The 15,677-nt window shown below is 48.5% G+C and overlaps 1 protein-coding gene across 1 annotated transcript in view; it reads left to right on the forward strand.

Annotated features, from left to right (window-relative positions):
• Window positions 1–10,624, forward strand: part of RHBDL3 (rhomboid like 3) — a 53,356-nt gene extending 42,732 nt beyond the window's left edge. The window contains exons 8-9 of the mRNA XM_055577222.1: window positions 5,866–5,926; window positions 9,331–10,624. Coding sequence (XP_055433197.1) covers window positions 5,866–5,926; window positions 9,331–9,602 — 333 coding nt within the window. The 3' untranslated portion in view covers window positions 9,603–10,624. The remainder of the gene's footprint in view (window positions 1–5,865; window positions 5,927–9,330) is intronic.
• Window positions 10,625–15,677: the final 5,053 nt, after the last annotated feature.

Below are 15,677 nucleotides of genomic sequence, written 5' to 3' on the forward strand. Positions count from 1 at the left end.
TGTTCCTTTTTATAGGTGAGTAATATTCCATTGTATATATGTACCACAGCTTCTTTATCCATTCATCTGTCAGTGGACATCTAGGTTACTTCCATGTCCTAGCTATTGTAAATAGCACTTCAATGAACATCCGGGTAACATGTGTCTTTTTCAATTATGGTTTTCTCAGAGTGTATGCCCAGTAGTGGGATTGTTGGGTCATATGGTAGTTTTATTCCTATGTATATATTTTATACGTGTTCTTTAATTACAAATTCCACCGGATGTCTGCACAGGGAATAATCTGAAAATGTGTACTTTATGCTTCAGATACATAATAGAAAAATGTCGAACCCTCCTGTTCTCAGGACTGTACTTAAGTGAAAGAGTCTGCCTGAAATGAAAGCGTGTCCTATTTTTCATAAAAAAAAAAAAGCACTTTGAGTTTCAAAAAGCTTGTTTACATCAAGGGATTAAATCTAGAAAATATTTCAACAAACGATCTGGATGGCATTAAAGACCTGCAATCAGGACTTCTTATTTGAAATTCTAGAAGTATAAAGACACACATAATTGAATAATTTATTAATTGCTTTTTGCTGCGGCCCATAGAGCAGACTTTCATTTTTAAATATACAAGATATTTTCTTATACTTTGCCCCACTCAATAGATGTTTTTCTAAAACATTTTGAGATCGAAATTTTCACAAATTGAACTGTACTGTCAAAGCACAGGAGAGATTGTTGTCTGAAAGTCGCAGAAGATTGCTGCATTACAAGGTTCAGTTTATTAAGTAAAAAGCCTGCTGTAGGATTTTTACTTAATGACATCTAATTTTATCTGTGTCATGCTTTCTTGTTTCCTGTGTTGGGTTTTCGTGAAGTGATTTGACAAGAAGTTGTTTCCACTGGGGGTATGTAAAGAAGTCTGGGAACAGAACCTCCCGCCTGGGTTTCAGCCTGTGAGCTCTTAGCTGGTTGGATGAGCAAGATGCTGAGAGGCCTGGTTCCCGTCTTGTTTGCCGTTGGTGAGTTACCATCTCACCCTGCAAGGCTCTGGGAGAGAATGAAATTAAAGGGCCTGAAAAAAGTGTATATTCCCCAGGGGCCTGCAGGCTTTTCAACATTTATAGCAGCAGCAGCGCTGCCGCTGTGTGAGGTTCTTCCCTTCTCCTGTTGTTTCACTGTGCTTATTTTATTGGAGGGAATAATGGGGAGGGGGCTGGGAGATGAGGCAGCTGCTGCAAAGGAGTGACTTTCTAGTTTAACCCCTCAGCTGCTGGGAGGCTGGTCACTTACTGACTGTTCACTCAGCTTTGGGGGGCAGCTGGGGGCAGCCGGCAGGGACAGACAGCACAGACTGACAGAACATAACCTTGCCTCGGAAGTGTGGGCAAACAGGGCCCTGGACTGGGAACCTTGTCAAGCTCGACCTTAACTCACTGTGACCTTGCCCTAGCCCTCCTTGACCCTCAAGTGCAGATGAGAGGGTGTGACTGGATCAGCTTGGCAGACTCCAGTATCTTCCGGAGCCAGGCAGGTGTGGTGGGTGAGGCTGGGCTGGTGGGGGGGGGGGGGGCTGGCGGGGCAGGGCACCCATGTGGGAAAACTGGAGTTCCCTGGCTTCATTGAAGGTCATTGAGATTCTGCAGATTTTTTTTTTTTAAGATTTTTTTTTTTTTTTACTTTTTATACAGTTCTTACAATTAATTCATTTGTTTTGTTTGGGGCTGTGCTGTGTCTTTGTTGCTGCACACAGGCTTTCTCTAGTTGTGGTGCCAGGGCTTCTCATTGTGGTGGCTTCTCTCACTGTGGATCTTGGGCTTTAGGGGCATGGGCTTCAGTAGTTACGGCACACGGGCTTAGTTTCCCCGTACCACGTGGGATCTTCCCAACCCAGGGATCGAACTCTTGTCCACTGCATTGGCGGGAGAATTCTTAACCCCTGGCTTCCCAGGTTGTGCAGTGGTAAAGAATCTGCCTGCCAGTGCAGGAGATGCAGGTTCAATCCCCAGGTCGGGAAGATCCCCTGGAGGAGGCTCCTGGAGTCAGATGGACTTCCTGCCTGTGGGAGTGGCAACCCACTCTAGTATTCTTGCCTGGAGAATCCCATGGACAGAGGAGCCTGGTGGCTGAACGTCCATGGAGTTGCAGAGTCAGACTTGACTCAGCATACAGACATGACTTGCACACTCCTTAACCACTGGGAAGTCCATTTTTGTACAATTTTAAAAGGTTACTTTGCACTTACAGTTATTACAAAATATTGCCTATATTGCCTGTGTGAAACAAATCATCCCTGAGCCTGTCTTACCCCCAGTCGTTTGCACCTTCCGGTCTCCTACCCCAGTCTTGCCCCTTCCACTGGTTACACTAGTTTGTTTTCTGTATCTGTGAGTCTACTTCTCTTATGTTCTATTCACTGCTGCTGCTGCTGCTAAATCACTTCAGTCGTGTCCGACTCTGTGCGACCCCAGAGACGGCAGCCCAGCAGGCTCCCCCGTCCCTGGGATCCTCCAGGCAAGAACACTGGAGTGGGTTGCCATTTCCTTCTCCAATGCATGAAAGAGAAAAGTGAAAGTAAAGTCGCTCAGTTGTGCCCGACTCTTAGCGACCCCATGGACTGCAGCCTACCAGGCTCCTCCACCCATGGGATTTTCCAGGTAAGAGTGCTGGAGTGGGGTGTCATTGCCTTCTCCGGTTCTATTCACTAGTTTGTTTTATTTTTTAGATGCCACGTGTAAATGATATCATACAGTATTGGTCTTTCTCTGACTTATTTCACTTCCCAGAGATTCTGAAGTTTTAAAACCGTTCTGCAAGGCAAGCTCACTATCTTTGCCGCAGGTCTAGATACTATCAGACATTTAGATGGATGACTCTTACCGTGTTCCAGTCTGTGTTCTTTACACATATTAATTCATTTCACCTTCGTAACAATAAGGTGGGCTATGAGATACGTACTATTACCTCAAATTTATAAACAAGGACCCTAGGAAAAAGGAATTCTGAGTCATCCCAGCAGTGATCTTGCCAGACCAAAAATACAGACAGTACTTTTTAAGGCAAATCCCAGGTTGGACCCAGAGGGGTGTGGACCTCAGCTGAAGGAGAGCGTGACCAATACATTCTAAACTTACTTTGCCCCATAGTATCAGTCAGAACTCAGGGAAAGAGACATGAGGTAAAATATCCAGAGGGCTTTTATGAGGAAAAGGGATATTAGAAGTGTTCCATGTCACTTTTTTTTAAGAGTGTTCAGTACATTCATATGATAGTATGATACGAATCACCATCTATCTACAGAACTCTTTCCATTTTGCAGAACTAAAACTCTATACCCTTTTAACAACAACTTCCATTCCTCTCTCCCCCACCTCTTGGACTCCTCTGTACCTCCTATAAGTGGAATCAAATGCTATTTGTCTTTTTGGGAGTGTATTATTTCACTTAGCAGCATAATATCTTTCAGGTTCATTCCAGTTTGGGATGAGTCTTAACGTCTTTCCTTTTGAAGGCTGAGTAATATTCCACTGTGTGGCTAGCCCACCTTCTATTTCTCTGTTCATCTCTCCATGGACCCTTGATTTGCTTCCACTTTTTTGGCTGTTGTGAATTACACTGCTGTGAATGTGGATGTCACTTTTAAGAGAGAATGAAGACCCGTGGGTGGACATCACAGGGAGGCAAAGCCTGGCTGGACAATGGCAGGAAGAAATTTTCCATGATTGTAACCCCTTCCTGGGGCTGCCCCAGGAGCTTGGGAGCTCCCCGTCACAGGGGCTTCTTGGCAGGGGTGTCCCTTTGAGAGGAGATGGCCCACCAGGTGACTCCCAAGGTCCCTCCCATCCTAAGGCTTCCTCTTGGAGAAGAGCTGAGGGGCTACCCAACTTCAGCCAACTGAGCCAGCTCGGACTGGGTTGCCAGATCCAATGGAAGGCACCAACTCCTGTTCTGTTCCCTGCCCCCAGCAAGAGTCCCCGTGGGCAAACCCCAGCAGGGGACAACGTTGTCCTGCCATCTGCTTCTTAGTACAGAACATGTCAGCAAGCAGAGATCAGACTTTCCCACCTGAAGAGGGACCGTGTATCACTCACCTCACCTTTTTTTTTTTTTTGGTTGCAGCATGTGGGATCTTTAGTTATGGCACGTGGGATCTAGTTCCCTGACTAGGGATCAAACGTGGGCCACCTACATTGGGAGCTCAGAGTCTTAGCCACTGGACTACCAGGGAAGACCTTCACCTTGCTTTTTGTGAGGAAGGACATGCTGATCATTGAGGAATAATGGGGAAGAGGGAGGCGAAGGGCAGAGAGCTGAATGTGGCAGGATTTCTGTCTTTGGGACAGCGTCCCTCCATTCCATTCGGTCCACTGAAGCTTCCATAGACATTGCTGTCCGTGCCAGTTTTCAGGAGCCCCGTCAGATTTCATGCATGGGTCCCTTTATTTCAGAGGAGTTCAAGATGTGCCCTTGAGCTGGGCCTGGCAGCAAAAGCAGGGGGAGGTGGGTGGGAGGAAACAGAAGCCGGGGTATCCCCACTTGCCTCCTCCCCCAAGACTGATGTTTTCCAGGGAGATTCCAGGCTCCTTTCTGCTTCTGGGTAAATGGAATGGAGCTTTGAAAGCACTGCAGGAGTGCCCCTCAAAGGAGCCCTGTGGCGAAGTCTTTTGTAAAGTGAACAGTCCTTTTGTAAGGTGAATAATTGTGCTCTGATTATCTGCTTTGGAGGTTCAGAGTGTTCAGAGATTCTCAGGGGAAAGAGGGATTTGTCTGAAGGCCATCTGGCCCACCCCGCTTCCAATGCTTGATTCTCTCAAGCACCCGCTCTGAGTGATGCGAAGCCCCCATGTGGACCCCTCTGTGATGGGAAACTCACCGTCCCATGGATCATTCCATCTTTGGACAGCTCAGCTGATTAGAAATGGAAGCTTATCCTGAGGTTAAAAAGAAAAGTCTCTGAAGTTTTACCCGTTGTCTCTGCTTACAGGTTATACTAAATATGCCTTTTGCTTGTGTTGACTCACTTGATAGCTGACCACAGTGAACTTGACCTCCCCCAGATCTTCTCTTCATCTGTTTCTCGAATGCAGGATTTTGAGTTCTCCTATTGTCCTGATGGTTCTGTTTTGACTTGGCTTGCTTTGCTGGCCTGCATCGCTTTGTAACCATGAGACCTAGCAGCTGGGGCAACATTCAGATATCTATCTGTGTTGTGGAGACAGGGACTCGTGTCTCCCAGGATCTAGATTCTCTTCCAATGTTGGTGCAGCTCCAGAGCTTTTACGACAGTACCAACCCCTAAAATCTCCAAGCCGTGCTGGTGTGATCTGGGACTACGCCACAACCACTTCATTCAGGATTTAATAGAGATGATTTCTTTTTAAACTCCATCTTTATTTTTATTGTACTCCAACTCTTTTAGCCTTTCCTTTGTTTACACATTTTCTTTTTTTAATTTTTAAAACTATTTATTTTTACATTTCTTTGACTGTGCCAGGTCTTAGTTGAAGCATACAGGATCTTTAATTGTGGCATGCAGACTCTTAGTTGTACCATGCGGGATCTAGTTCCCTGACCAGGGGTGAACGCTGGCCCCCTGCATTGAGAGCATGGAGTCTTAACCACTGGGCCACCAGGAAAACCCCACTAATTTTCTTTTTAAATTTATTTTTGGCCTCGCTCTACAGCTTGTGGGATCTTAGTTTCCCGATCAGGGAACAAACCCGAGCCCTTGGCTGTGAAAGTGCGGAATCCTAACCCCTGAACCACCAGGGAATTCCCAGAGATGACTCTTTTAAATGTCAGCTTTTCCTAGGCTGGCTACCTCTGCAGAGAAGTGGTCTGATCTGAAACTAATGAAACTCTCTCTTTTTTTTTTCCTAGAACTGGTCAGGCATGAAGTGTCAATTCAAGCTGCTGCGGATGGCTGTGGCCTTGATCTGTAGTAAGTTCTGATCGGGCTGGCTGGGGAAGGGGGGCCCTGTACCAGTCCTGGGGGATGTAGAGATGGCACAGTCCCGCTCTTTAGGGACTTGTGGTCAAAAAGAGAAGGGAGACATGTCCACAATGTGCAAAGAAGTGGGGGTTACAGGAGAGTCTGACCTCCAGTGCTGCTCCCTGACCTTCTCCTTTTCACAGACATAGACTGTGCAGAGAGGAAAGTCCACATAGAGAGAAAAGTCCACATGGGATAAGTCTGTAGCTCAATGGTCAGATCAAGAAGAATAACCCTTTGGGGCTTTTATTCCTTTTGGTTTAAAAAAAATTCTGGTTTCAATATTTTTATTTAAAAATGTTTTTCCTTCCAGTTTTATTGAGATAAAATTGACACATGGCCCTGCATGAGTTACAGGTGTACAGCCTGATGATTTGACTTATATACATCACGAAATGGTTAGTACCATCAGCTTAGCAAACATCCGTCATCTTGTATAGATGCAGAATTAAAGAAATTGAAAAAAAATTTTTTTTCCTTGTGAGAAAAGTAATTTCTTAACCTTTTGGGTCACGGAGTCGATCCTTTGAGATCTCCTACTGGAAACTGAAGATTACTTTCCAGAAAAAGGCACATATGGGCAAGCTCACATGGGCATGCACACACACACACACACACTCTAAAACTTGCAGTTTAGCAGGTTCACAAGCTATAGCTAATCCACGAACCCTTGTGAACAGGTGTGATGAGGGCCTTCGTTGAGAGAAGCCAGTCTACCTGCAAAGGACATTTTGAGTGTGAAAGACAAGACAGGTGTTCACCAGGTAGACAGGATGCAAGAGGCCACTTCAGGTGCAGCAGAAACAAAGATGCAGAAGAGTGAAGGGTAATGGCTGGCAAGTTGGTTAACAAAACTGACCCATGAGGTTTAGGACTGTGTGTGATTGTGTAAGAGATCACTGGAGTCAGACCATGGAGGGATTTAAATGCAAAGAGAAAAACTGGGCTTCATCCCTGGATGCACTAGGAGGCCAGTGAGGGGCTTTAAATGAGGGAGATGTTTACAATTTTGAGTTTTCAGTGACTCATCAGATTGCAGTGTGGAGGGGGAGGTATGTGCAGGGGATGAGACCAGAGGCCAAGAGGCTCATTCTGAGATGGAAAGAGATGAGTCTGAACAGAAAGAGAAGAGGGACACACAAACTCTCATTCAGTCCCCAGAACATGGCTATGAAGGGCGGATTGTTTTTAGGCTCAATTTACAGGCTCAGAACATGAAGGTCACCCCCCTACAGGTGGTAGAGGCAGAATTCAGAGTGAGCCTGTGCCGTCTCTAATGCCCTGCACTTTTGCCAGGCTGGGCAGGAGCTCCGGGACTATCTCTGTCTGGGTCAGCCACTTGGTTTGCGGGGAAGAGGAAAAACTGAGCCAGAACAGATATGGAACGGATAAGGGGCCCGGGTGGGCTCCATTTAAATCCACTTCCACATCCTTTGTACCCCATGGCTTTCAGGATCCTCTGATCTCTGTTTCCTTGATGGCGTTGGAGGATTTCTAATCCCAGAAAGGAACTTCCAGCTCTAAAACTCACAGAATCTTTGAATCAGGGTCTGGGGGCGGCAGGGGGTTGGGAGAGGCTATGGGAGGCAGTGGGCTAGGAGCTAGGGGGAGCATAGCTTCCTCATCTGCTCAGCCTGAGTTTGTCTGTTTGTAAAAAAGGGAGCAGAGTCATGAGTCTTACTGTTTAAAAGAATACAACCTGGGGACTTCCTTGGTGGACCAGTGGTTAAGACTTCTTCTTCCAGTGCAGGGGCTGCAGGTTAGATCCCTGGTTGGGGAGCTAAGATCCTACATGTCTCCTGGCCAAAAAAAAAAAAAAAAAGAAAGAAAAAACAGAACATAAAACAGAATTGTAACAAATTTAAGACTTTAAAAAATGGTCCACATAAAAATTTTTTTTAAATAAAATAATCTAACTACAAGCATTATAAAAACTAAAATGCAATTTTGGAACTGAGACCAATGTCACTCCAACCTCCCTTGTGGACTGCAGGGCCTGCAAGGGAAAGGGCAGGAAGATGCCTTGGCACCCGGGGAGGCAGGAGGAGGTAAGGATGTATGTCCCTTGCCACTCCTTTTCCGCCATCTATTGGCCATCCCTGGGGTTGCAGGGCTCAGGCCTGGAAGCTTAGGCAATTCCCCGGGGAATGAACATCCTTGGAGGCGCTGGCATCTCTGGGGTGGTTGGGGTGGAAAGAGGCACCCTGGTTAATTAAATGGTAACCTAACAAGGTTCTTTGGGTGATAGGTAATAAAATGGCACTTAACCCTTCAAGAGAGCGCGTCCCCGTTGAATTGGCCAAGCCAAGTTTGCACAAGAAGGATGGATTGGAGAGCAAGATTTTAGGTTCTGACATTCTAACACTTTGTTGAGATTATTTATTTCCGCTCCTTCTTTGCCCTTCTCTCCCTTCATCGCTTCCTTTCAACCACAAAAGCACCAGTTCTGAGGTTCTCCAGGGTTTAGAGCTAGTACATGAAGACACTTAGTAGACTGTAAAGGTCTCCCACATAATGAGATTCTTATTGATGTCCCAGCATTGTAGCCTGGTATGTAGAGTCTGAGACTATACAGATGGGGAGACTGAGCCTCCAGGACTCGTGACTGCAGGGGTGCGGGCCTTTTGGGCTTCTGCACAGAGCTGTCCCCTCGGCCTGAAGCGCTCTTCTTAAGGTCTTCTCTCTCTTTTTAAGATTTTTTTCTTGATACGGACTATTTCTAAAGTCTTTATTGAATTTGTTACAGTATTTTGTATTTTTGAATTTTTGGCCACGAGACCTGTGGGCGCTTAACTCCCTGCCTTGAAAGGTGAAGTTTTGACCGCTGGACCACCAGGGACGTTCTGGGTCTTCTCTTGATATTCAAATGTACCTCCTTTAGGAAGATTTGGCCTGATTCTCCAAACTAAAGAATCCCCTTCCTGAAACACAGCCTTGATTTTAAATCACCTATTTTTTTTCTTCCCATAGGGTTTCTTTTGGGTTCCCTGATAGCTCAGTTGGTAAAGCATCCGCCTGCAATGTAGGAGACCCCAGTTGGATTCCTGGGTTGGGAAGATCCGCTGGAGAAGGGAAAGGCTACCCACTCCAGTATTCTGGCCTTTTACTGGATTATCTTACTATGTAATCATATGCTGGTTGGTCGCCAGATTCTGTAAGCCCTGGGAGAACAGTAGTGTGTCTGCCGTCTTCACGACTATATGTCCAATGCACACAGCAAACTGCGCTTGGCCTGTTGGGTAGTGAAAGAATTAGTGGCTGGATGACTGGGTGGCTGGCCGGAGTGCAAGACCTCTCGTTCAGCTCCCGCCCCGTGCCCTCCGGTGACCTGTCTGTGCTTCCTCCCCTTGCAGTGAGCATGGAGTTTGGACGGGCCGTGTGGCTGCGGTTCCACCCGTCAGCTTACCCTCCCTGCCCTCACCCGAGCTTCGTGGCGCACTTGGGTGGCGTGGCTGTGGGCATCACCCTGGGTGTGGTGGTCCTGAGGAACTATGAGCAGAGGCTGCAAGACCAGTCGCTGTGGTGGATTTTTGTGGCCATGTACACCGTCTTTGTGCTGTTCGCTGTCTTCTGGAACATCTTTGCCTACACCCTGCTGGACTTGAAGCTGCCACCGCCCCCCTAAGGGCCTGAAGGACCGTGGTCCAGGAGAGGAGGGAGAAGCAGCATCAGCCAGGAGCAGCCGTATTCTTTTTCTCATCACCAGCTCAGTGAGGCCAGAGAGGATAGGACAAGAGATGCTGGGCTGCTGTAACATTTGTGTTCAGATCTGAACAGACAGTGGAGGCCTTTTTCTGAAGGCACCCATTGGAGGAATTGGATGTGGCTTCTGTAGTTTTTCTAGACTGTTCTGAGGACAGGCGGGCCAGGGCGAAGGCCTGGGGTGAGGTGAGAGTGGCTGTCCCCTCGGGCTGGGCATGTCCCATGTGTTCAGGGACACAGACTGGGTAGCAGCCTTCTCCTTCATCCACCACCCAGAGGTGCCTAAGAGTGTAAGGAAGGCCCGCAGCTTCCAGTCATCCAGTAGCCAGGCAGGCCCTGTCCAGCCCAGAGGTCACTATGGGGCCAGGACGTGTTCCCTCCATAGCTATTGGGTATGGAGCTCTGGAGTGGAAGGGGGCCTGGTGGTGGAGGATGGTCAACTTTGGTCTCGGCTGGGGGGACCCAAGATGCCCTCCCATGCCTGTCGGTGGGCACTGGGGTGCCCACCAGTGGGGCTCTCTCTCAGGCCTGGAGAGCGCAGAGGGAGATCCTATAGCTCCAGGCTCCCCCTTCCCTGCTCCCTTGCCCTCGGGGTACCTGTGAGAGGAGCCTGAGAGGGAGGCAATAACTTTGTTCAGGGCTTCCCTAGTGGCTTGGGTGACAAAGAATCTGCCTCCTATGCGGGAGACCCAGGTTCGGTCCCTGGGTCGGGAAGATCCCCTGGAGAAGGGGATGGCTACCCACTCCAGTATTCTTGCCTGGAGAATCCCATGGACAGGGGAGCCTGGTGGGCTACAGTCCGTGGGATCACAAAGAGTCAAACAGGACTGAGCGACTTTCACTTTCACTCCCCTCCTCCCCGCCCTTGCCCTCCCCGCCCCCCTACCCCCAGTGCCAGTGGGGAAGGGAAGGGTATCAGCTTCAGACTTCTCCCGGGTGCTGACGTCTCACACCAGTGTCTGGACATCCAACCCCTTTTGTTCAGGGTCTTTTCCTCCCCTTCCACTGCCCACAGCCCCCAGTGTGCTTGTCCTCTGCTTACAGAGCCAATGTTCTGGTACATGTGTACGTGTGTGTGTGTGTGTGTGTGCATGTGTGTGTGTGCACATATATGGTTTGGTGGGCAGATGCACGTGTGATGGGAAAGATGATGTGAGGCCAGCTGGAGGCTGCAGAGGAAACCTGCAGAGGGCAGGGGCTGTGGGGGAGTCCGCCTGAGAGGAAGGGGACACTGAGAGATAGGAAACTCCCACCCCCTGCTTCCCCATCCCCGTTCCTCCCGGGTGCCTCCCTGAGAATCCCTGACCAGCGGGAGACGTGCTGCGGTGGAGGGAGACCTCCGCCCTTCCAGGGACCTTGAGGATGCTGAGGTTTCCCTCCCCTTTGCCACGTTATGCTCTGACTCCTGTCTAGAGGAGCCTTCCTGTCTGAAAAGATTCTGTTGTGTCTCTCTTAGGAGGGAGGGAGCTTTGGGGGTGCAGGAAAGGCTGGAGCAGGAATGTTGGGGCCTTTTGAAGTTGAGGGGCACAGGGATTCCAATTCAGACAGGAAACTGCTCCTGGAGAAGAATCAGTGGGTGCTTGAGGGAACATCGCAGGCGAGGAGGACAGCCCACAGATGCTCAGAGCCGGGAGGGCACGTGGAGATGGTCAAATCTGCGTCCCCCCAAAACGAGTGGCAGAACAGGGCTGAGGCAGCAATCCCCTGCAGGAGCTGGTGCCCACCCCGAGGGGAGGGTGTGGGGAGGATGGCCTTTGATGAACTGTGTCTCTTTATGTTGCCCTGGGAACTCCCTACACTGACAGCCCAGAGGGCTGTGTTCCTGCAGGAATGGGGCTGCCACAAGCCTGTCAGAGCCCTTACATATGCTAAGGTCCAGAGTCAGCCAGGCCAGGTATTCAGGGGTCTTGGGCCACTGTGATCACCCATAAATGGGCAGGGTCTTCCTACCCCACGACACCCCTACTCACCCCCGGGCTATGCCAAGCCCTTCCCTGTCTTGGCCAACGATAGATTGTTCTGGTCCCCACGTATGGCTCCCGAGGCCATGCTGCACTTGTGTCAACACTGTGCTAAGGACACCCTGGCAGGATAGCCCCGGGTCTTTGGCTGAGCCGTGCCAGTCTGTCCCTGCCAGCCATCCTCCACCCTCCTGAGGGCCAGGTGTGGTTGGACGAGTGAGCTTCTCAGGAGAGGAGACTCTGAGCTGGAAAGGAGGTCAAGAAGACGTGGGCAAAGATGGGGGTGGGAGGGGCTCTGCTGTGGGCTGCCACCCCTGCTAACCCTGAGTGATGCTGTCCCTTCTGGAAGCGACAGAGGCTGCTTGTGCTCTGCTGGGAGGCAGGGCATCGCCTCTGTCCTGGCACCTGAGCGCTCTGGGATGTGGTGGAGGAAGTGGAGACACTTCTGCCTTTATCTGGTGTGGTCTGGAGCAGGGGGCTTCCACTCTCAGACGTGGGAAGACTGTGAACCAGAAGAGTCTAGAAAGCCAGTCAGGGAAGCACCCAGTTCCTTCAGGGCTTCAGACGGAAGGTTGTTACTGAGGACTGCATAAGGCGGAGGTGTGGAGTCTTGCCCTGCAAGGCCTGGGATGCACTAAGGGCTCCTTCTCTACACCCTGCGCCGCCGGCCCCAGCTGCTCCTGGTCCACAAGCAACCTCGAAGTTCTTTGTTGTGCTCAATGCCCACCTCCGCCGCCTCTCCCGACCACCGCGTCCAAGCAGGACCACGCAGTGGTGGCAGGAGTCACTTCAGATGCCCCAGGTCTCCAGCCCAGGGCCGGCAGACAGCTGTCCAGTAAGGTTTACTTCTGGGGGTCTGGCTTCCTCCCGGGCAGGCCCCTCTGTTCCCACGTTCCCTCCTCATCCAGTATGGCCACCTGACCGGGTGCTGAGAAGCAGAGGGTGGAGAGAATCTTCAGGCTATGGAAGCCAGTCAGCCTTTTATCCACAGGCTTCAGAGGCTGAAAACTGAAGGTTCCCCAAACAGCAGCCCCAGACTCACCCTCTCCTTACATGGAAGAGGAATCACAGAAACTCGGGAAAGGAAAACGGACCTTCCAAGGAGAAATTTCATTTTAGTGACACCACTCATCATTAGTTTTTTAATTAGGAAAAGCTCCTGGATGAGGCGCTTTTGCCAGCTCACAGGGTTCTCAATTTCAATGAGAACCATTCTTGCCCAGAGGATTAGGGGAGTCCATGCTCACCAAGCCTGGATCTCCCTGCAGTGTCCAGTTTCGTTTGCAAATAATGCTGATTCCCGGGTGCAGTGGAAAACCCTTTCCTGGCATCATTCATGTTCCCAGTGCTGGCTGGAAAGCTCCAATATTCCTCTGCCTTAAAAAACTGCCCAGCCCAACACCTGTCTCCCTGCCCCCAGGACTGGAGTAGGTGGAAAAAAAAACCCCACAAGCTGCAGTGTTTGTTTCTAAATATTTTTGTATCGTGTACATTCTGTATATTTTTGTTGTAACATATTATTTGAGCACAGATTCCATTAAAGATTTTTTTTTTCTTTAAGTCATTGGTTATACAGTTATTCTCACCAGTTTCACCAGTTACTCGGGAAGGGCTGGCATTGGAGCCTGTTTCATCTCGGTCTGGGTTAGGGTTGGGGAGGCAGAGAGGGTGGCCAACAGCGGGGGTGGGTCTGTGATGTATGCCGTACGGATGGGGCATCCGTGCTCAGCACTGGTCTTTCCGGCTTGGTAGTTCTTAACCTTTCTTGAATATAGTTCTTTTGAGTGGTTGATGGAAGCTATGATTATTCTTCCCATAAAAATGCACAGATAGACAATTCTATGTATAATTTAGAGGGAAAGGGCTGTGAATAAGGAAACTCATCTAGGGTTTCAGGTCACGAACCTCTGTGCCAGCTGTCCTGGTGGGTGCCTGGCCTTCCCCTTCCACGCTTACACTGTACCCCAGAGAGAGCTTAATATTCTATTATTATTGGATGAGTCTTCTTCAAAATATCCTAGATACTTCCTTCATTACCCCAATAGCCTAGTCTTTAGGTATTTTTCTTTCTTGTCATGCAGGATCTTAGTTCCCTGACTAGGGATTGAACCCATACCCTCTGCATTGGGAGCATGGAGTCTTAACTGCTGGACCACCCGGCAGGTCCCTAGGTCTTTCTAGGGGCTGTCAGCACCCTGATCCTAAAAAAGGAGTAGGAATGTCCTTGGGGTCAAAGAGCATGGACAGTTCACTTACAGAAGGGGAAAAATAAGAGGAGAGCAAATGTTAAAGGTATTCTGCTGCTTGGTATGTTTAATAATCAAGTGGGCTTTGAGTGGGTGAAGCCTGAGAAACCATTCTCACCAGTTTCTCTACGCTAATGGCAGTGTATGTAGTTTGGCCATTCACAGCTTTCAGTGGAGGATTAAACTACCCTGTTAAAATTCAGGGTATGGGAGTTGTTTCTGATCATGTTTTCACATCAGTTTCTTGTGTATCATTTACAAATATTTCTACATGCTTTCTGGGATGGCAGAAGTCATCCCAGAGCAAATTTTAGAGCATGGTTCAGGCTCAAGATCTAGGATCTGTCTGGAGTGTGGGGAACAGAGTCCTGTCAGCAGCTGTGGTCCCGGGACTCGGTTCCCAAAGGTAAGCTCCCTGGCAGCCGGCAGTCGTTAAACCAGCTTTGCCTCTGGCCTCCTACCACTCTGCTCTTCACTCTTGCTTCCTCCCTTCCACCAGCTTCTCATTCTTCCTATAACTTAAAACTGATAATAGGGTGATTATACAGACCACTTAGTGGGTACCTACTTTGTGCCCAGGCACTGGGCGAGGCACTTTCAGTCTTATTTAATTGCACAGCTACTTGAAGTGGGTATAAGTACACCCATATCTACCCACGAAGGGACAGTCTAGAGACGTTCAGTAACTTGCCAGTAGGATCACAGCCAAGACGGCCTGGTTCCAAAGTTCCTGTGCTCAGCCCTCAGGTGTTTGTATAGAACTTTAAGGACACTTAAGTTTGTAGAAGTGTCAGGGCATTTGTTTAAAGATCCAGTCTCGTTGCCCTTGGCCTGGGGCCATCTGGTCACAGTCATGAACCTTGGCGTATTTGCTTGGTGTTCACTTAACAGGATCTCCACTTTGTCAGCCCTCCCAGAGGTAGTTCACAAGAAAACTCACAGCTATCAATTCATTACTGCTCCCTATCACCGCCCCACCAACCCTGACTTCCGAAATCTAGCATTTCCACCAACTTAGAGAGATATGAAGTCTGTGAGGCACATTTCAGAAGTTTAGCGGGTATAGGATTGGAGCTGCCCTCTTAGGCCTCCAAGTGGAAAGACTTCGTTGAAGCCAGTGGGGTTTCCATGACAGAGAAGACACATGGTTAGGAGAAATGTAGTCCTGGTAACTGAATCTTATTTCTGAGACACTTGCAGGCTTTCCTGGCATTTGGTATAAGTAATCCTCTGGTAAAGGACAGGCATTTTGTCATGGTTAATAATGAATGAGAGTGAAAAGAATTGAGTCGGGCCATTGAATTAGACAGGTGTAAGCGTACTGGACGATGAATAAAACACTGTGATGGAAATTGCTCATATAGTTTGCCTAATGCCTCCTGCAGGTTGCAGAAAGATGTCTCCTAGCAGGCAATTTGATTTTTTTCAACAAATTCCTTAGCCAAACAAGTATAATTTCCCCCAAAACTTGCTGTGAATTAATAAAAATGTCAGACTGGAGAATTGAGCTCACTGAATAAAAATGACTGTGTTGCTGAGAAGCTAAGTTTTATTGTTATTATAATAAATATAATTACAGGTAAATTGAGACCATTTTTGATCCATGACAAACATACATTTCCTGTGTGTATAGCACACAAATAATACACAATGTATTCCTAAAATTAAGTGCTGTAAAAGCACTTAACAAATGCTTTTTAAAACTTTGAAAGTTAATATATTAGCTTATTAAAATTTGAATATAATACATGTTTTTGGTCACAAGCTCTGAGTTTCTTCTCACGGCCCACA

This window comes from Bubalus kerabau, chromosome 4, assembly GCF_029407905.1.
Source record: "Bubalus kerabau isolate K-KA32 ecotype Philippines breed swamp buffalo chromosome 4, PCC_UOA_SB_1v2, whole genome shotgun sequence".
Lineage (NCBI taxonomy): Eukaryota > Metazoa > Chordata > Mammalia > Artiodactyla > Bovidae > Bubalus > Bubalus kerabau.